This window comes from Pseudophryne corroboree, chromosome 2 (genome assembly GCF_028390025.1).
Source record: "Pseudophryne corroboree isolate aPseCor3 chromosome 2, aPseCor3.hap2, whole genome shotgun sequence".
Classification (NCBI taxonomy): Eukaryota; Metazoa; Chordata; class Amphibia; order Anura; family Myobatrachidae; genus Pseudophryne; species Pseudophryne corroboree.
Genome location: NC_086445.1, coordinates 464,383,399 through 464,406,097, shown reverse-complemented (window position 1 = coordinate 464,406,097; position 22,699 = coordinate 464,383,399). Strand labels below are relative to the sequence as shown.

General features: G+C 43.1%; 1 protein-coding gene across 3 annotated transcripts in view; it reads left to right on the top strand.

Annotated features, from left to right (window-relative positions):
- Window positions 1-22,699, top strand: part of LOC135028586 (cytochrome b-245 heavy chain) — a 270,381-nt gene that overhangs the window by 210,988 nt on the left and 36,694 nt on the right. For all 3 annotated transcript variants that reach the window (XM_063953788.1, XM_063953789.1, XM_063953787.1), the window contains 5 exons: window positions 437-521; window positions 6,615-6,760; window positions 15,273-15,463; window positions 19,123-19,249; window positions 21,723-21,815. In XM_063953788.1, the coding sequence (XP_063809858.1) occupies window positions 437-521; window positions 6,615-6,760; window positions 15,273-15,463; window positions 19,123-19,249; window positions 21,723-21,815 (642 nt within the window). The remainder of the gene's footprint in view (window positions 1-436; window positions 522-6,614; window positions 6,761-15,272; window positions 15,464-19,122; window positions 19,250-21,722; window positions 21,816-22,699) is intronic.

The window sequence follows — 22,699 nt, the reverse complement described above, 5'->3', positions numbered from 1 at the left end:
GTATAAATATATTTATATGCATATATACTATATATTTATTTATGAACAGTTTCTTATATAGCGCTGTCAATTCAATTGCGCTTTTATATATATGTATATATTTATTTTATTTATTCTGAGGGGGCCCCAGAGATATCACTGTACCGGGCCCCAAGATTTCTGTTGCCGGCCCTGACTGTAATGGTGGAGTTTGGGCAACTCTTCTTTAGAATATTAGGTGTTTTTTTACTGCTTAGGATTTAAACAACAAAATTGCAGCATTTCAAATAAATATAGTAAGTCATTATAGACAGAGTTTAATCTGAATGATATATAAATCTGTAACTTACCTTATAATGACTTATTCAGTTTTGGAGCCTTGCTAGTGTTTATATGACAAGAAAGTACCCTGACTGAATGGGAGCTTCATATTATGTTTCTACCATCATTTATTCAGTGTTGTGGGAGAAGCATCAGAAGACAGCTGGATAGGAACCTCACTTTTCACAAAATGGTGGCATGGATGATCGCTTTACATACAGGTTAGTCAACTGCAAATAACATTTTATCGATAAACAAAAATATATGTAAATGACTTTCCAAATCATTATATTCCCGCACCAAGGGGTAAATGTAATGGGATGCGATTTGGTCAAAAGTGTGAGTTTAGCGCTAAACTCACACATTTTGACCATCTCGCAAATTTAATGGGGTGCGGGAACATGCAAAATCGTATGTTTCCTGCAATCCCAAAACTCGCATCCAGATGTTTTGCCAGTGCAAACATACAATTCGACCAATGCAATGGGATGCGAGTTTACAGCTCGCAAGTTTGACAGAAGCATGCACAGATGCTTCCATCTGTAAAAGTGTTTAAATAGTAAAAAAAAAAGTTGGGAAAAAAAAAGTGCAGTTCCCCCAAAAGCATAACCAGTCCTGGCATCTTTGAGCCAGTTCTGGTTGCTACCAGAACCATGCTCCACTAGTCAAATAAGTGCCCATTTTTGTAAAAAAAAAAATGTACGTTTTAGAAGATGCAAAAATAATGATATCTATTACACAAGTGGAATAAAAATGAAATAAATTATGGCAGCTGTAACTTATACTTAATATTGCAATCTCATTCTAATGCTTATTCAGAATTGTAAGCCTAATTATAGCTGAATTTTAAACCTTACCTAAACATTTACCGTAGTACTTACACAGGGTACAATGCCACGTACTAAATAGACACCTTGTTCAAGTTCTCAGCATGTCTTTGGGGGTTATCCTATTATCAATGGTAATTGTCCGTATGAAGAAAATGGGCTTTTATTGCAGTTTTCGCCTGCATTATCTTGCTATCCAATTATAGGTGGTCATTCCGAGTTGTTCGCTCGTTGCTGTTTTTCGCAACGGAGCGATTAGGTGGAAAATGTGCATGCGCATGGGATGCAGCGTGCATGCGTACAGTAATTTAACACAAAACTTTGTAGATTTGCACAAGCTCGAACAACGTTTTTTCATCGCTCGAGTGATCGTAGTGTGATTGACAGGAAGTGGGTGTTTCTGGGCGGAAACTGGCCGTTTTCAGGGAGTGTGCTAAAAAACGCAGGGAGTGGCTGGCCAAACTCAGGGCGTGTTTGTGACGTCAAACCAGGAACTAAACGGACTGAGGTGATTGCAATCTAGGAGTAGGTCTGGAGCTACTCAGAAACTGCAAGGAATTATTTATTAGCAGTTCTGCTAATCTTTCGTTCGCTATTCTGCTAAGCTAAGATACACTCCCAGAGGGCGGCGGCCTAGCGTTTGCAATGCTGCTAAAAGCAGCTGGCGAGCGAACAACTCGGAATGACCACCATAGGCCGTTTTTTTTTGTGTGCAACCAACTACCTGTTTTCGCAAAGAAGTGCATAGGAGCCGCAAAAGCCGCAGACCTATGTATTTTTGCAGCAGTGATCGCAGAAAAAATGGTTACTTATCGGGGATTTGGTTTTGCCTGCCTGAGGCAAAAGAAGCTAAATCACCCCAAAAATGCCGGCTTTGTGGCTAATAGTATGGCCTCGGGTGAGTCAATTTGCTGCAGTAAATGACAGCTGCTAATTGGATACTATTGTCTTAATAGAACTAAATATTCATCCCAGGCAGTAGCAATTACAGTGTCGGACTGGGACATGAAAGGCCCACCAGGAGAATGCAGTGGTAGGGGCTCATTATTAAGGGGTCTGGCCAGCCCCCACATAGGCTTGGTCAACCATTAGAGTGTGGTCTGGGACTTTTTTTAAATGTATAATGTATCAGATTGATAACAGCAATGCTCTACAGTGAATACACCGTTACTTTGGGAATGCAACACGAGTATAATCATTTATTAACAGTTACTTGTATAGTGCTAGCATATTTCTTTGCGCTTTACAGCACATGGTTGTGATCTGGTTTACATATTACATTAACGCACTGTTCATGTGGTAGGGGACCCTGGTGCTGATTGTCCGGTGTGTAAATGTCAATGAGAACTACATTAGGTATAGAAACGGTGAAATTCATGCTATTGTAAAAAACAAATATTCATTGTCATTCCAATCGCTGGGCAGGAACTGTGTTCATTATGCTAGCCCACAGCCCAAAAGAGGAGGGAACCACCCACTTTGATTGGTTCACTTCTATTAAAACTAAAGGGGCATACACACGTTGAGATTGTGCTAGCGATTTGTGCTAAGTGATTTATGGTAGGCGATTTCCCTTGAACTTCCCGGTGTCTAGATCACCCATACACACGTAGCGAGGTCTGCTAAGCGATGTGTGCTAAGCGATTTGTGCTAAGCAAAATAAAAGGTTATTTTAAATAGTCGGTAGATGTAGATCGCAATCGCTATCACTCATTCTATACACATACACACAGAGCGATTTGAACTCACTTGTTAAGTGGTCTGACTAGATTTTGACTGCATACACACAAGGTCTGAGACTGCGATTGCGACGCGTGGGACCGCGCATTGCCATGGCTATGGGGTATACATACATAGGGAGCCATTTGTGCTTAATTTCTAAGCGATCTAGACAGATTGCTTAGAAAAGATGAAAAAAATCGCCCCGTCTGTATGAGTCACATTTTGCCCTCCTGACAATCACCCATGTTCAACCAAGGTCCTGCTCCACTTGATAACTATCTATTAGAGTATCACTGTAGAATTTTAGTGCAGTCTGAAACATGACCCCTAGAGAATGTGGTAGTCTCTTAGCCAGTGGGGCACATCCCAGAATTCCCCTGTACTCCTTTGGGCCAGTCCAGTGCTGCAAGTATGGCGGTACGGGGCGGTACAGCATACCGGTAAGAAATTTCTAGCCGGTACACAGTACCGCCGGGCCGTCAGCCAAGTTTGCAGCCCGCTGCTGTGTCAGGGAAGGAGAGGAGAGCACAGCGCGCGTGCAGTCCCTCAGTGCTCAGTCAGACTGTGGTCTCCGGCGGTGGCGTGTATCTTCTCATTGAGGCGCCGGTTGGTTAGCCAATCAGAGCTCGTGGACCGGCAGCCATGGCTCTTGATTGGCTGCCAGTCCACGAGCTCTGATTGGCTAACAAACCAGTGCCTCAATGAGAAGATACACGCCACCACCGGAGACCACAGTCTGACTGAGCGCAACTGAGGGATCGTGGTGCGCTGCACTCTCCTCTCCTTAGGTGACACAGCAGCAGCGGGTGAGCAGTGAGGGGAGGGGGGGTCAGTATGTTGACTGTGATTTCTGGCACTATGGGGCATATCTGGCACTGTGGGGCATATGTTTAACTGGCACTGTGGGGCATATCTGGCACTGTGGGGCATATCTGGCACTGTGGGGAATATGTATATCTAGCACTGTGAGGCATATCTGGCACTTTGGGGCATATGTATATCTGGCACTGTGGGACATATGTATAACTGGCACTATGGGGCATATGTATATCTGGCACTGGCGGCATATGTATAACTGCCACTGTGGGGCATATGTATAACTGGCACTGTGGGGCATATGTATAATTGGCACTGTGGGGCATATCTGGCACTGTGGGACATATGTATATCTGGCACTGTGGGTATATCTGGCACTGTGGGGCATATGTATATCTGGCACTGTGGGGCATATGTACTGTATATCTGGCACTGGGGGCATATGTGTATCTGGCACTGCGGGGCATATGTACTGTATATCTGGCACTGGGGGCATATGTACTGTATATCTGGCACTGGGGGCATATGTGTATCTGGCACTGCGGGGCATATGTATATCTGGCACTGTGGGGCATATGTGTATCTGGCACAAGGGGCATATGTGTATCTGGCACTGTGGGGCATATGTATATTTGGCACTGGGAGCATATGTGTATCTGGCACTGTGGGGCATATGTCTATCTGGCACTAGGGGCATATGTGTATCTGGAACTGTTGGGCATATGTGTATCTGGCACTACTGGGGTCATATGTGTATCTGGCCCCCCATATGTGTATTCGCGCCCATTGCCATGTGGCCACACCCATTTTTCAGCGCACGCGCATACAGTACCACTAAGATTTTTTTTACTTGCACCACTGGGCCAGTCTGATCTTGAGCAAGAATACCTAAATTGCACTACTGTAAAAGAAAAAATATATTCAGTCCTACTGTGCAGAAACTTTTAGACACACTAAGCTTCCCCGTATTACACAGTGATAAGGGCCACTAGTGTCTAAAGATCGCCTGATGCATCTAAAACAAAATTGCTCAGAACATAACATAAACAAATGTAGTCTGCAGTGGTTGACAGTAATGTACACAAGACATGAACAGACCACAAAGCACGTTACAAAGGAGCATCAGACATGAAAGACAGAAGATGGAAATATATATATATCAAGTATATATACAGGCGCTGTTATGAGTGTGCTTTTCCTAGCAGCTAAATAAATAAGGGGTAGTCAGACCCTTTCAAAAACAAGAGGAGGAAAAAGGTATACAGCGCTCATTGACACAGTATGATCTAAATAAATGTGTATTTAACGATAATTGTTAAAATAGCTTAAACAAATAAAAACATACAATCTGAAATAAATTTACATGTATTCTATATCTCACTATTGAGTTTAGGTGGACTTTGAGACCTAATTAGTACTGACACCAACTAATATGCAAAGCACCAATCGGCATATTTAAAACCAGCACATATACAGTCATGAATACGGACCAGGTATATAATAGTTCATCCAATTGGATGTGATTACCAAGTCTGTGTTCCGTTTAAAGAGGCTCCCATAGGTGTAAGTTCGTATGGCAACGGCAACAATTGTTGGGGTCCTGGTTCACAGTTCACTGGAAAACTCCGTGTTCCAATAGGTGGGTTCTCCTGTAAGCGTGGTAGGCAATGGCAATGCCAATATGGAGTCCTGGTTCACGGAGGCAAAAAAGATGCAGGGTCCTGACTGTAGATGGTGGTGCAGTAGTGGTGCTGGTCAGCAAATGTCCACACAGGTCTCAACCTAATGCATTTCGCTGCTCCAGGCAGCTTTGTCAAAGGTAGTGTGGTATTGAGACTGGTGACCCTTTTATAGGGGAAGTGATATTATCATTGGAGACAGCTGGTACCTAATTGCTATACTAAACAAATTATTAAAACAATTCTAAAATGGATCTGGCTCTTGTTATTTATATTAAAAAGCCATTCTGAATGGATGATTAATGAAAACGAAGCTAGAGACGAGAAAAAAATCAATATTTTTATTTGATTATTTGTATTAAATCCGGTCATGTGATCCCTAGTCAAAATAGCGACCAATGAGGAGGAACTTATTGATCACGTGAGAGTATCACGTGATTATCAGGATTGTCATTGGCCTTGCCCCATGTGGCCACACCCATTTTTCAGCGCACGCGCATACAGTACCACTAAGATTTTTTTTATTTGCACCACTGGGCCAGTCTGATCTTGAGCAAGAATACCTAAATTGCACTACTGTAAAATAAAAAATATATTCAGTCCTACTGTGCAGAAACTTTTAGACACACTAAGCTTCCCCGTATTACACAGTGATAAGGGCCACTAGTGTCTAAAGATCGCCTGATGCATCTAAAACAAAATTGCTCAGAACATAACATAAACAAATGTAGTCTGCAGTGGTTGACAGTAATGTACACAAGACATGAACAGACCACAAAGCACGTTACAAAGGAGCATCAGACATGAAAGACAGAAGAAAGTGGTGACATATATGATCCAATAAATAGAAACTACAGGAGTTAAGTTACCAGGGGCCCATCGATAAATCTTTTACTGTATATATATATATATATATATATATATATATAAACAAATCAATGAAGTCCGCGGCACTCAGAGACTTACAGATTAGAAAACAAGTGTATTTAAAACTCACATGCCATGTGAGTTTTAAATACACTTGTTTTCTAATCTGTAAGTCTCCGAGTGCCGCGGACTTCATTGATTTGTTTATACTAGCATTTCTCCTGGAGGCACCGGAGCACTATAACAGCGCCAAAAAGAAGTGCCGGTCCAAACACCATTACTATCTATCTATCTATCTATCTATCTATCTATAAAATCTCTCATTCAAAATTGTTCTCATGTTTATGTTTTCATGTTTGCATTTTTTTTAACTATTTTTTTTACATGTTGTATACTATACCAGCTATTCACACTGTGGCACATTTGTTTAATGTGGAAAGATTGGTGGATGCCCGAGTGGAGGAAAATGGTACAATTAAAGGTATTCTCACTGACATTGGGAACAAAGAAAATGAGCAATATCTCAACTTTGTTCGATCAAGAGTACCAGTAAGTAACATATTTCTCTTTTACTAGATGATTTAAAAGATATGATTGTTGAATTACTTAAATTAATGTTTAAATATTAAGTTACCAGTAACATTAACAGAACAATAATGATGCCACAAAAAATGAGACATAGCATTGTGGTGGTCATTCCGAGTTGATCGCAGCCATAAACGTTTTGCTGCTGCTGCGATCAACTAGTACACGCCTATGGGGGAGTGTATTTTAGCTTAGTAGGGCTGCGATCGCTTGTGCAGCCCTACTAAGCTAAAAAAATTTCAAGCAAAACAAGACCAGCCCTGGACATACTTACCCTGTGCGACGATCTCAGCGATGCTGGGGCCGGCTTTGACGTCAGACATTCGCCCTCCGTTCTCCTAGACACGCCTGCGTTTTCTTATCCACTCCCCGAGAACGGCTGGCAACGCTTTGGTTACGCCCAGGTACGCCTTCTTTCTGTCAATCTTCTTGTGGTCGGCTCTGCAACCGCTTTCTTCGTTGTCCTGGACGTAACCCGGTGACCCCTGTCGCCGGGCAACGTCGCGCATGCGCAGTGCAGCCACCGCGCAGGCACATTCCAGACCCGTTTGCACCGCAGCCACAAACCGCTGCGTGCGAACGGGTCGGAATGACCCCCAGAGTACCTGACATGTAAACAGTACTTTCTGCATATTCAGGGCTGTAGAGTTGGACACATTTTCCCTTCAAACATACCTAGAAAAAGAAGTACGCAGAAAAATGTTCCCACACACAAGTTAGATATGTTTTTAAGATGGATCCAGTGGAAAACCAGTAATATTTGCCCCATGTGTACATCACGAGCCTGATTCAGCGTTACACACGAGTAGGCTGCAGATGTCCAAGAAATATATGCATATATTCACCTGTTTTCAGAGTTGCATGCATCTATCCAAACCGCCCGACGATCCATCCCCTTGTGGAAATAGCCAATATCAATATCCACCAGCCTTCTCAGTGGTGCAAGAAGTCAGGCAGATCTCTGAATATGCTCAGTTCTTAATAGCCTGCAAGTCCATCTACAGGACTATGACACATTTGGCTGTGAAGCAGTGCGCAAAATAGCAAGATGTATCCGTGATATAGATTTGTGAGCATTCTGAATTAAGCCTCATGTGTACAAGTGTATGTACTTACACTTTAAGATAATGTACAGTTGTGGTTTGACAGTGTAATACCCCTTTCACAACGCAACCCAGGGTCCGACCGGTATTTTAAATCCGGGTCTGACATGGGTCAGACCCTTTCACAGGGGCGTATCTACCTATTGGCCAGGATGGCACTCGCCAGGGGCGCCAGCCAAGGAGGGGCGCCGCCCAGCGGTGCCACCCGCGGCCAGTAGGTAGATTTAATATTAATGTCAGCAACTGTCCACTCCGGCCCCCCAAGGTGTGTCTCCCCCCACTCCCTGGTAGTTCATCTCCCCGAACTGACACCTGGCAGGCTGGCCGCACTGAAGACCATAGCAGGAAGCCGCAGCAGTGGCAGTCACTGTAATTGGCGCCGGGGTCCGACACCGCGCTACAATCAAGAAACTACAGCTCCCAGCAGCCCTTGCTGCCGGAAGGTCACTGCAGAAAGGGCTGCTGGTAAGGTGTAGTTTCTTGATTGTAGTGCGGTGTCGGACCCCGGCGCCAATTACAGTGACTGCCGATGCTGCGGCTTCCTGCTATGGTCCAGGGCGTCAGTGCGGGTGAGAAACTAACGGGGGAGGGGAGGGGGGGAGTGCTCGGGGTATAATTATATTCTACAAAGTTGTGCCTTTACAATTAAACTGAACATGCACATTGTTCCAGAGTTGCCACGAAACATACAGATTGAGTATAATAAAGTCAGCATGTAATGCTCCCATACAGAGAACTGCCAGCAATACATCACTTGTTGAATGGAGCTATCCTTATCACCCTAGCACACATTTACCAGAGACTAAACAGATGCATATAAAAAAAAAAACAACTTTTACCTACTTTTTTATCCCATCATTATGTTATAAATTGTATAAATAAATATATTGTTACCCTTTTTCTAAAACCGTATCCTGCCATATTCTTCATAGTTATTTTAATTGATAGACACTGTAAGTCGCTGGTACCCCTATTTCCCCCTCTTTTTCTCACATTTTAAAGGCAGCTTATCACTGCTGATTACTTAGGGGATAGCAGACACCTTACATTTTTAAAGGAGTGTCTATAAATAACATATATATTGTTTTAATATTTATCTGCTCACACATACCTGTGGCGCCATACCCCCACTACCCGACTAAACAGATGTGTTAACATTTACAACTTTCTATACTGACAAAATATAATGGCTCCTCTTTGCGTACAAAACATTTTAATCAATATCAATCCAGGCAGCATGTATTTGTCCTCTTTAATAGTGCAAAAAAAGGGTTGTTTTTGTATGATTATTGAATTTAAACACATAAAAAGGTATGTGTGTATGTATATATATATATATATATATATATATAGATAGGCAGGTGTGTGCGGCACTCACGGCGACTTTCAATAAGCAGACGTTAGACAGCAAGAAGTTAGCAACGTTTCAATGCTTAAAGCATTGAAACGTTGCTAACTTCTTGCTGTCTAAAGTCTGCTTATTGAAAGTCGCCGTGAGTGCCGCACACACCTGCCTATCTATTGAAACCTTCACATGCGGGCACCCGGTGTGTTATTAGGAGCTTATGGGAGAGCTGGCACCTGCTGAGTTGTGTATATATATATATATATATACATATACATATATATATATATATTTCAAATGGTGATGCCGTGGTCATAGGGACCGAAGACCATCTCCACAGAGCCGCTGCCCCCGGGCTTCCTCCTCTTCACCACTGCTGCCCATGTCCTCCGCCGCTGCCCATGTCATCTTCCGCTACACCACCCGGGGCTTTCTCCTGGTCACCACCACTGCCCAGGGCCTCCTCCTCACCACCGCTGACTTCAGCCTCTGCACCGCCGCTGACCACAGCCCCATCAGCTGCTCAGGTACTCACTCTTTCTGTCCCTGTCACTGCTGTCACTCTCTCTGTCACTGCTGTCACTCTCTCTGTCCCTGCTGTCACTCTCTCTGTCCCTGCTGTCACTCTCCCTGTCTCTGCTGTCACTCTCCCTGTCCCTGCTGTCACTCTCTCTGTCACTGTCCCTGCTGGCTCTCTGTCACTATCCCTGCTGTTACTCTCCCTGTCCCTATGTCCCTGCTGTCACTGTCCCTGAATTTTGGCTCATACTGTGTGGGGTAATGTGAATTTTGGATCATACTGTGTGGGGTAATGTGAATTTTGGATCATACTGTGTGGGGTAATGTGAATTTTGGCTCATACTGTGTGGGGTAATGTGAATTTTGGCTCATACTGTGTGGTGTAATGTGAATTTTGGCTCATACTGCGTGGGGTACTGTGAATTTTGGCTCATACTGTGTGGGGTAATGTGGGTGGGGTAATGTGAATTTTGGCTCATACTGTGTGCGGAAATGTGAATTTTGGCTCATACTGTGTAGGGTATTGTGAATTTTGGCTCATTCTGTGTGGGGTAATGTGAATTTTGGCTCATTCTGTGTGGGGTAATGTGAATTTTGGCTCATACTGTGGGGTAATGTGAATTTTGGCTTAGTCTGTGTTGCATAATGGGAATTTTGGCTCATTCCATGTTGCATAATGTGAATTTTGGCTCATTCCGTGTTGCATAATGTGAATTTTGGTTCATGCAGTACGGCATAATGTGTATGGGGCACCAGTACTAGATGATATAAGGGGTCCTACTATTGTGGTGCATAATGTGTATAAGGGGTATATGATGTGGTACACTACACTTAAGGACAACAATGGGCATTACTGTGCTGTGTTATGTTAGTAAGGAATGCTACTGAGTGGTGTAATTCGTATTTGAGTATTATTGAGTGTCCACGCCCCCTTTTTGGCACATGCGTCTTCGATATTTCAAATATGGGTGGGTGTGGGGCGCCAGTCCTTTACTTTGCCAGGGGCGCTCAGACCCCTAGATACACCCCTGCCCTTTCACACTACACTTTCAACCCATGTTATTGCAGGGTTGGCTCCTTTTAACTCAACCCGGGTCAGCAATTAAAACACCATGGATTTCATTTTAAATGAACATTTTTTGGCTCAGAAAGATGAGGTGTCAAAAGGGGACAAAAGGAGAGGGTGGGTACAGCTCAGAGCATTGCAGGAATCATGGCGGACAGAGCTATGTTTTTATACACAATTGCATCTTTAACATACCTCCCAACTGTCTTGATTTTCGTGGGACAGTCCCGTCTTTTGGGACTGTCCTGCTGTCCCACCTGCGGGCCGCAGTGTCTTGCGGTGGAGGAAAGGGGACAGTTGGGAGGCTTCTCTCACTGCTGCTCTGCTTAGCAATACAGCGGTGAATAGACGCTGTGCGCATGCATCTATTTACAGGTGACAGAGGGAGAGGGGGCATGCCAGCAGCTCAGAGAACGCTGGGCATGCCCCATTCAGTGATGATACAAGGGGGCGTGGTTCACGATCAAGGCTCTGCCGCGAGGCCATGCCCTTTTCATATAGGCCACACACCCTTTTCGGGGGCGCGCGAAGGTCTCTCTTTGTATTTTTAATAAGTTGGGAGGTGTGCAAAAAGCTGCCTAGCAATCTCTGCCTCACCCCTAATTCTTAATAGCTCTAATTGTTAATGCTCTCTGTTGCTCTCTGTCTTAATGGGTGTGGGTCGACAGTCATTAGGTTGACCACTATTGGTCGACATGCACGAGGTCGACAGGGTCATTAGGTCGACATGTACTAGGCCGACAGATCAAAAGGTCGACATGAGTTTTTTTGCTTTTTTTTGTGTCGTTTTCTTCGTAAAGTGACGGGGAACCCCAATTAGTGCACCGTGGCACAGGTTACCATTCCCACTTGTAGTCCGCGTGGATTGTAAAGTATGAAAAAGTAAAAAAAAATTGAAAATTTTTTGAAAAATGCATGTCGAAAGGGGTATTAGTGGTAAATGCTTAAGTTGCACTACCTGATTTCCATATAATATAATAATGAAGTGCCATATCTACAAGACCACATATTAAATAAATGTGAAAGACACATTTTCAATGTAAGAAGTAAATGAACACAAACACATCCACACAGGGCTGTTATGAAAGCTACCAGGCCCCAGTACTAATGGACAGAGCCAATTGTGTGTGTTCTCAATACTAGGGCTCCAAACCAGGCCCAGGCCGACTTACTTTCTACCTATTTTACCCTCATCCACATCCACACATTATATCATTAATCCAACCCAATTCACTTATTAGCTCTGTCTGGAGACATTGGCCCTCATTCCGAGTTGTTCGCTCGCAAGCTGCTTTTAGCAGATTTACTCACGCTAAGCCGCCGCCTACTGGGAGTGAATCTTAGCTTCTTAAAATTGCGAACGACGTATTCGCAATATTGCGATTACACCTCTCTTAGCAGTTTCTGAGTAGCTCCAGACTTACTCGGCATCTGCGATCAGTTCAGTGCTTGTCGTTCCTGGTTTGACGTCACAAACACACCCAGCGTTCGCCCAGACACTCCTCCGTTTCTCCAGCCACTCCTGCGTTTTTCCCAGAAACGGTAGCGTTTTTCCGCACACACCCATAAAACGGCCAGTTTCCGCCCAGTAACACCCACTTCCTGTCAATCACACTACGATCACCAGAACGATGAAAAAGCCGTGAGTAAAATTCCTAACTGCATAGCAAATTTACTTGGCGCAGTCGCACTGCGGACATTGCGCATGCGCACTAAGCGGAAAATCGCTGCGATGCGAAAAAAAATACCGAGCGAACAACTCGGAATGACCCCCATTGGCAGAATTGAACTCTAGGAAAACAAAACAGACTGGATAGCAGCCTCAACACTAGGAAGTTGAGCTTGTACATCAACACAACTAACTTCAGCTCGGAGCCATCGTCTTGCACCTTCACTGTAGAGGCATTATCAGGGCCCTCTGAATTGGAGCCTGCCACAGTGCCATCAGAATTGGACTAAACACGCTTCAAAGAAGGCCCAGACTGGGCAGATGACTGAAATTGGCCACACAAATTGCCAGAAGGCCGAGATTTGCCACTTGACTTGCCATATTGCCCAGATTTGCCAATAATCGACAGTCAGCTTAGATTGGCCACACTCAGAAGAATGCTTAGATCAAGCACACCAGAAAGGAAGCCCAGAACGGGCATACTCGGAAGCCCTGATTAGACACACTTGGAAGGAATCACGGATTTGACATATGTGGCAACACTGAAATCATGGTCAGTAGCGTCTCAAACTCAAAAAGATCAGCACAAACTGTCTTCTCAGGCATACTAAGTGGTCGAGGCTAAATTACCCCTAGGCTGGAGGATACGACTGGACCCTCAGAACCAATTAATACATCTGAATTCCATTCAAAGAAAACATGGACATCAGTTTAGCATTAAAGATAGCAGAAAATTGAGCTTGAACCAAAAGCTCAGAACTGGAAGACGACACTAGAAACAGGAAGCGCCAGACTAACAGCAGACACTAAAACCACTGGGCTGGTGTTATGAGTTGCAGCAGCAGCTCATTCCTGCTTGCTGATCTGACTGTCTCCTAGCAACTTGGGGACTGGCTTCTGTGTGTTGCAGCACACCTGTTTAGGAGTGCTTCATTACCTTACTCTAGCATGTGGTTTCTTGTTAAAGTCAGGAGCCTGGTGGATGTGCAGCAGCACAGTTACACTGAGTTAGTAATTAAAGGGGGCTTGTCTGTACTGAACATAGTCATTGGTTAGTACTCCCTTTTATATTCCCATTCTGCCCATTATTCCCTGCTGGTCATAGATCCTGTTTGCCATGTAAGCCTTTGGCTCTCTGTTTGATGGTCTTGTCTTGTGATATCCTGTGCTAAAGTGTCCTTGCCAGACCCAGTCCTGTCTGTGGCTTTATCTGCAGTGGGGATTTCTCCACACTGTACTTGTTCTTTGGTTTGTCTGTATTTTGGTCTTTCCGTTATTATCTTGTATCATTTCATTTGCATACAGCTGCTTTACACATATCATCATCTGTGTCTCTATTACCACAGTCCTATTCCACTACAGTCTCGTTCTGGCCTGTTTATCTGTGTACATTGTCACAGTCCTAATAGTCTGTTCTCTGAACAATTCCTTGTCTCAGTCTTCTCTGCTCCTTTGTGTTGGTACTGCGGTTGCCAGGGGTGACATCCACTGGCCTGGAGCATTCTGTGATGTTTGTACTGTATGTCTGTTCTGCTTTCCCTGTCTGTATTCTATTGTCATGCATTTCTCTTGTTGCCAGTAGCAGCCTCTGTGAGTCCAGAGCATTCTCTGCCATTTATGTACCATTTGATTTTTATGTTTCTTGCCTGTCTCTTTAATTAGATCACCCAGTCTGTTAGTCTGTTATTGCCTTCTCTCCTGACTACTTCCCCGTTGCTATTTCCATTAGTGCATCACTCCTTCTGTGTCTCTCAATACCCAGATGTCTCATTAATACCTTTGCCTTATTACCATACCTTGTTATTAATTCATTATTCTCTTGTCTTGTTCTTGTCTTTTGGTATTCTTGGTCTTGTCCTTGTCTAGTGTGTGCCAGTCTGTCCAGCCTTAAACCACTCCGTGTCAGGTGGGTTCTACTCCAGCATATTTCTTTGCACTTGCCCAGCCTCCAATAGTTTCTTTGTCCACATTAAGACCTGGGGGCATCTGAGTACCAGGTGGACCTAATCCATCTAGGAAAGGCGGCTGCTAAAGGTGAAACTTTAGAACACAGGAGACTTGAGGATTGCTGGGCTTGCGTAACACTCCATCCAGATACATTCCCCAGATCATTCCAATCAACACTCTGTCCAGAGACACTCCCCAGATCGTAACAGCTGGTGGTAGAAGCTGTAACCACTGGACTGGCAACAGAGGCTGGAACCACCAGACTGGTGACAGATGCTGGAACTACTGGACTGACATCAGATTCTGCAACCACTGGGCTGGTGGCAGATGCTGAAGCCACCAGAATACTGGTAGAGATTACAGAGAGAACTTGGAGAACCAGCTCTGCTAATTTGCAATCCTTTGGATCGCATGCCGTGATCTGTTGACGCAGGGTCAAAAACTGGGGTGTATGGCAGTCTTTTCAGGCGAGACCACGCCCATTTTTAGAAAGACCAATCCCCTTTTACCAAGGTCACGACCCCTTGACGGCAGCGCACGCGCCTTTGATGCTCCCAAATTTGTATTTTTTTATATATATGGGGGGGCACATTTTTTATGTCAATAGGGGGGGGGGTGTGCATTTTTAAATCGCGCACTGGGAACCAAATTGGCTAGAAACAGCCCTGAGTATTTCTATGTTTGGTGTGTATATATTGAAGTATTTGTTAATGATCAGAGATTTTTGGTAGAACAACACAATAAGAAAAACAGTACTAGAATATGCATATACATTGTTTAAGGTAGAGAATGTTCTCCTTATAACTGTCCTGTGTTTGATCTTACAGAATCCAATAGGAGGAATAAACGTGGCATTCACTTTTCTTGCTGGGCTCACTGGTGTAGTGATAACACTGGCATTAATCCTAATAATCACTTCATCTATGAAAACCATTCGTAGATCATACTTTGAAGTTTTTTGGTACACACATCATCTTTTTGTCATCTTCTTTATTGGCCTTGTCATCCATGGAGCAGGGTTGGTATTAATTTGTAGATCCTATCTCTACTACTGCTGTGTGCAATGTTGTATATTCATATTTATGTGTGTGTGTCAGCGTGGAAAGTACACTAAATAGGGAATTCAATTAACTGCAGTAATTTACCTCAGGCTAATTGACTCCCCAGCACGTGGGTTTTTCATGCAGGGAATCCCGGAAGTCCCTTATCCACGCCACGCTGGACGGAAGATGTATATTTCTTGTGTGATATCAGTGAATGAGCTGAGGAAACCCAGCTCAGTCCCTGATATCACATGAGAAAGATACATCTCTGCTCCAGAGTGGTGTGGATAAGGGATTTCCGGGATTCCCTGCATGAAAAACCCACGTGCTTGTTTAGACCTGTTTGGCCACAGTTCTATAGAATTTGGTAACTATCCATTGCACCTCTTCTACGGTTATGGGTCGTTGGGTCGACACAACTTAGGTTGACCACTATTGATCGACATGCATTAGGTCAACAGGGTCACTAGGGCGACATGGTCATTAGGTCGACAAGAGTTTTTAAACTTTTTTTGGTGTCTTTTTCTTCGTAAAGTGAACCCCAATTAGTGCACCGTGTCCCCTTGCATGGCTCGCCATGCTTCGGACAAGGTGCCTCACTCTGCTACCGCTGCACTCGACACAGGTTACTATTCCTAGTCGTAGTCCATGTGTATCGTAAAGTATGAAAGTCCAAAAATGTAAAAAAAATTGAAAAACTCATGTCAACCTTTTGAACTGTCGACCTAATGACCATGTTAACCTAGTGACCCTGCTGACCTAATGCATGTCTACCAATAGTGGTCGACTTAATGACTGTTGACCTAAGTGGTGTTGACCTAATGATCGTATTCCTTTTCTACTGGAAAACCTGTTCATTTAAATGTGCTGCTATTTGTTTTTAATACCTGTTTGTGAACATTTTATTTGAAAGTAAATTTTATATATGTGTTTATGTCTTATTAAACAGTGCTTCCCTATACAATACTTAAAAAACGACCATATGTATTTGCGCTTAGAGACGTTACAACACAGATATACTTAGCACCCTGTTATTCTTGGTGTGCTACAAATCCACAATCCGTCGATCATCATATCGCTCCAGACATATAAAAAATAAGCACAACAATAAAAAATAGTATAGTGTAGTATTTCTGATCACAAATGTCCAAAAGTATAACCACTTGGTGTACAGAGCAGGGAATAAATTGTGGACCCGTTTCCAAGAGGTTTTCTTCCACCAATCGTTGCTCCCCTTCAATCAACAGGAAAGACACCACATGTACCACCAACACATATATGGAGGAGCGTTGAAATGCGTCGGAAATGATGACAAACAGGACAGAGTACATCAGCCTTGCCAGCACATTTTTGGTTTAGAACCATCAGGAGGGTGAGATTATCCCGGGATTCCACTCTCCAGGGAATGGTTATAATATGACCGTTTGAAGCTGATGAGAAAAAGATGGAAATGTGCCTGTATCTTTTTATATTTTAATATTTTTTTATCTGTGAAATAAATGTCAATATTTTAAGCATTTGGCATTTGGATACGTACTTATGCAGTGTAATCCATAAACACCAGAGGAGATTAAAGGGAAAAGATACCTTTATGCGCTTTTACCAAGTTGGCTTACAAGTAAGCTTCATGTAAGCACATATATGTGTTGGAGGTACACGTGGTGTCTTTCCTGTTGATTGAAGGGGAGCAGTGATTGAATACTGTGTACAATTCTGGGCACCATACTACAAAAAGGATATCCTGGAGCTAGAAAAGGTTCAGAGGCGGGCAACCAAACTAATTAAGGGTATGGAGACGCTGGAATACGAGGAAAGGCTTGCAAGACTAGGCATGTTTACACTGGAAAAGAGGAGATTAAGAGGGGACATGATCAACATCGGCACGGCAGGCCAATCTAGCAGCAGCAATAGCGATGCGCGTGGCTGCGCATCGCTATCGCTGTAGGGGCTACACACGGAGCAATCGTGCTTAAAATCTAAGCAATCTAGCCAGATTGCTTAGATTTTAAGCAGTGATCGCTCCGTGAGTACGCCCCTTAAGTAATCCTGGAAATTTACTATTGTTCACAAGAAAATCTTGACCCCCTGCATTGTTCTACTATGTCTTCTCTGGAAGACAATGCTCTGGCTAAACACTTCTGTATCTTGTCGATGTTAGGCCTTCTATTACACGTCTTCTTATACACCCCATTACATTGACTCCTAGGTTATCACTTATATGTTTATGATGACATTGTTTTATCAAAAAATTGTGTTAAGTAGAGCTTGTCACAGTTTGATAAATTAACATCGGGGGAAGATTTAATAAGTTTAACAAAATGAAAGGTCAAAATGAAAAGTGGTAGTGTTGCTTTAAGCAACCAATGAGATTATATAATTTTCTAGGATGCAATAGAGAAATGAGAGCTAGGATCTTATTGGTTGTTATGGCAACACGACCACTTTTTATTTTTAGAAGCTTTAGTAAATATACCCCTAAATCACATTGTGGGGAAACTATGCTGTATGAGAAAAAGGGTCCACAAGCAAAATCAATGATTTTTCTGTGGAAACCTTATTGATAAGTAAGACACTGTGCATGCTGGGCGGATTTGCCCTGTGCTGGCCAGCCCCTAGCATGCAATAGAACCAGTAGCAGAATCAGGTCCATAATTGATAACCCCTTTTCCCACACAGAATAGAAGGTTATGACAGCATGATAAATAGAACCTTTTATTTGTGATTGGAGGAGACTACAAGGTTTTTTTTTATTTTATTTAAGATTTGTGTTGGTGTTTGAACCAGGGGAGTCTCTAGAGAGCAGGGGACCCGTGTGCAGACTCCGTGTGTGTGGGCCCCCTCCTCTCCCATAGCCGTTGCGCTGCTGCTAGCGCTCCGTGCGCTGTAGACTCTGGCACTGTGCCAGAGTCTCTAGTGGTCAGTGCGCTAGCAGCGGCGCGACAGCTACGGGAGAGGAGGGGGCCCACACACGGAGCGATAGACTCCCGAAAGTATAGGAGAAATGGGTGCGGTGTGGGGCCCCCCGGGACTCAGGGGCCCACGTGTACCGCACACACTGCACCCATTATAGAAACGCCAATGGTTTGAACATGCTGTTATATACTGTATATAATTTTTCATAATTAAGGATTCCTCAAATTAGAGGCTATTGATGAAGTTTGCAACCATTGTGAGACAAAGTGAACTCTAGGATCCTCTTGATATGAAGTAGCAAAGATACATGGCCTTTTTTTTTTTTACCAGAAAAGCATTTTATTGTAACATACTGTATCTGCTGCTACCACCAGCAAACACAGATACTGTAGCGCCACACTACATGCTAATATCCACAGACCACTCCAGGTTGATATACAGTATGCTAGAACTTACATTTTCAAAGTACATTTCCAATCTGATGAAGTCCACAAAGGCATCATTTACTTGTTTTTATGGAAACTATTGCTACTGCTACCTTCTCCAATATTAAAGAAAAAATATGACACATTGGTCAAATGGTTGGAGCGCATTGGCAGGTACCGGACACTTACTCTACCAGTAAATCAGTTGCCATATAAAACTATTATCTTTGCTACTATAAATAATTTTTTTTGTACAAGTTTTAGTTATACAACTAAAGGCATCTTTGTATTTTTAGGCGCATAGTACGAGGACAGACTGAAAAAAGTCTAGAAGACCATATCCCCGAAAACTGTATACATAACATTACTGAATGGGGTCCACCTCCATGTCCAATTCCAGTGTTTGCAGGAAATCCACCAATGGTATAATATATTTCTTCTGCTGCATCTAGATAATTAATTCTGCACAGATTATAGAAAATGTGTAAATAAATACGCTGTACTTCACACTGTACAACAATATATGCCATGCTTGGTTTTACCCAGTTGTGTGCCAATGTCCTATACAAGCATGGAGTTTTTGTTCATATTTTGATTATATAATTTAAGCTTGTGATATGAATATGTGTATATGGGATCCATCAATTTTGGCGCCTGTTGGGATCCCATCAGTCAGGATACTGACACCCATAAAGTGGGGAGAAAAGAGATCTCATGGTTTTTGGGGGGCACTCTTGTATGAAAATTATGGTTTTAGATAAAAAAATTACTTTTATTACATTATTAAAATAAATGGATTTGTTCACCAAAGACAAAAACAGACATCAATAAACAGGTATAAAGTGGAAATAGATCCTGTGGCAAATGCAGCGAGGCGGGATGCCGCTGTTGGGATATGGACAGTTGGCATCCCGTCCGCCGGTAAATCGTATATGTATTCAACATATATAGTGTGTGTGTGTGTGTGTGTGTGTGTATATATATATATATATATATATACATACACATACACACACACACTGGATATAGGTAGATATATTTATTATAAACCGAAAAAGCCTGGCACTAAATATGCATACTTGCCAGGGTAGATTGTTAGATAGATACACACTCATGTGCCAAGGAACTGAGACAGCCTCTTCCATTCCCAGTACATGCCACCACATCCTCGCATTGAATCATACTTTCTTAAAGTATAATATAGGCAGATATCTCTGCAATCCATTGTCATATAATTTGTAGTGAAGATGGCAGCGTTTCATGATTTAAGTGACTTTGCAAAAGGCTTAGTAGTAGATACCAGAGAGAACGGTCATTCTATTTCCAAAATTAACATGAAATTTGGATTTTCATTTGCAACAACTGAAGAGTATAGCATCAGAAAGATCCAGCATACGACACCGCCGTGGCCAATGAAAAACTCTAGACAATCTTGGACAGCATCGCTTGGCACACATGCAACATTTCTGTAGAAAATAGCAACACTTAGTACTAGGGTGGGGTGTTTCCAGCTAGCAAGTATGTGGACCCCTGATACAGCTGCTAAAACACCCCTGACCGGCGATAACCATCCGTGTTGATGGTTAACACCCGTTTATGTCATGCATTCACTCAGATGGAAGAAGGCTCTTTCAGCATGGCATTCATAGTGTCAACATGAAAACGTCATAATGGGCGTAATGTTGACATGCTTGGCATATCAACATTGACCACGTTGACATTCAACATGTTAACACTGATGGAATGTTAACGCGATACGGATGTCGACAAAACATGTTCCTGGTGGTCTAGTGGTGACTTACCTGGTCCACCAGGTTCGGTGGCTCCAGCGGTGTCAGGATGATTATGTGATGCTTCCAGCAGATCAGGCAATACTTCTGGCAGCAAGTATGATTAACCCTAACCCTAAGAGCCCCCCCACCCCAGTGCCTAAACCTAACCTCCCCTCCAGTAACCTAACCCTTATACCCCACTGCCAGTTTGGGCAGAATGTCACATTTCACATGTCATCATTGTAAACATCTTGACATTCTGCAAATAACGGCATGTTTCAAAAATGTCAACATCAGAATTGTTGACATTGTGGTGTCAGCATTATAAATGTTGACATGACTACATACCATATACACAATTATAACTTGGAAACTCATATTTCCCTATTTTTTTTACAAACATAAAAACAGAGGGTCTACCAATTGTGAAGTATATTATTAATCCACGGTATGGTATCCGGACTATAGATCTACACTAAAAAGGTCTACAGTCAATAGGTCTACCACTAATGGTAGACATGCATTAGGTTGACAGGGTCAAAAGGTCAACATGTAAAAGGAAGACAGTTCAAAAGGTCGACATGACAATGGTCGACTCACATAAGGTAGACACAAGTATTTTTTATTTTTTCAACTCTTTCATACTTTACCATCCACGTGGACTACGATTCAGAATAGTAACCTGTGCCAAGCGCAGCAGAAGCGGAGCGAGGCACCTTGCCTGAAGCATGGCGAGCGAATGTGGTACACATTATTTGTGGCAGAAAAGTAACAAAACACCCCAAAAACAAAACAAAACTGTGTCTACCTTTTTTGTGTGTCGACTATTAACATTTCAACCTTTTGACCCTGTCGACCTACATGTCTTCCATTAGTGGAAGACCTATTGACTGTAGACATTATTAGAGTATGATCTAATAATCCACACCTGGAACTACATAGTAATTATATACAGTTTTTACAAACTTTAAAAGCATTGATCTATATGATAATTACCAAGTTTCAGAACCTTTATTACACACATTGAATACAAGTATATAAGACTTTCAAACACTTCAGTATAACAATGTATTATATTAGTGAAATGACCATGGTAATTTGATTTTTCTTGTTTCCTCATTTAGACATGGAAGTGGGTGGTAGCCCCTATGGCCCTATATCTCATTGAGAGGCTGATCCGGTTTTGGAGATCACAACAAAAAGTTGTTATCACAAAGGTAGTGACATTGATTTGGATAAACATTTGGATGTATTTTGATGTACTGTATATGCTTGCTTCTCATGTGTTGTTAAATTGCTGCAGTTGTAAAGTCTGAGTGTTACCATGGGGATGTGGTCACATTGCCGGCAGTCAGGATCCTGGTGGCCAGGATACCGACGCCAGAATCCCGGCTAACAGGTGCTATTCCCACTCGTGGGTGTCCATGACATCCATAGAGTGTGAATAGAACCTGTGGCGAGTGCAGTGAGCCACCGAGCCCGCAAGGGGCTTCATTGCTCTCGCCCCTCTTCCGGCATTCTGGCGGCTGGGATCCCGGCCTCCAGCATACCATACCCAACCCTTTCCATGTCCTTGGGTGTCATTTTATTGCTTTATAATGCCTTGTGCAATATGCTGAAATGCTTTATTATGTCACTTTTTGCGGTATGTCTTTCTTCAAATATTAAAATATCATTTAAAAAATGTATTATCAAGTACATGTGAAGGCATAAGGGCTGATACAAAGACTTGTTCTGTGATGTTGGGGTGCCATGGGAGTGCTGGGGACGTGTAGCACAGGGAAGGGAGCCTGAGTCAGACAGCTCTCTAGCACCTCGCATGAAGCTGGTTCACGTGCCCATACTAATAATGATGGTTGCACAGTGGCATATCTATAATGGTAGGTGTGCGGTGCACATGGGCTGCTGCAGGGGCGTTTTAAGAGATGAGTGGACCAGCATGCAGCCTCCGTTTCGGGCCCCCACCTCCATGGTAGCTAGTAGACTCTGGCATAATGTCAATCTATTGCTCATGTGCAGGTCTCTGGGAACAGGGCGCCTACACCACACACTCTGCACCTATTTCTTAAATACTTACCCTTGCGGAGTACCATGTCAGCGA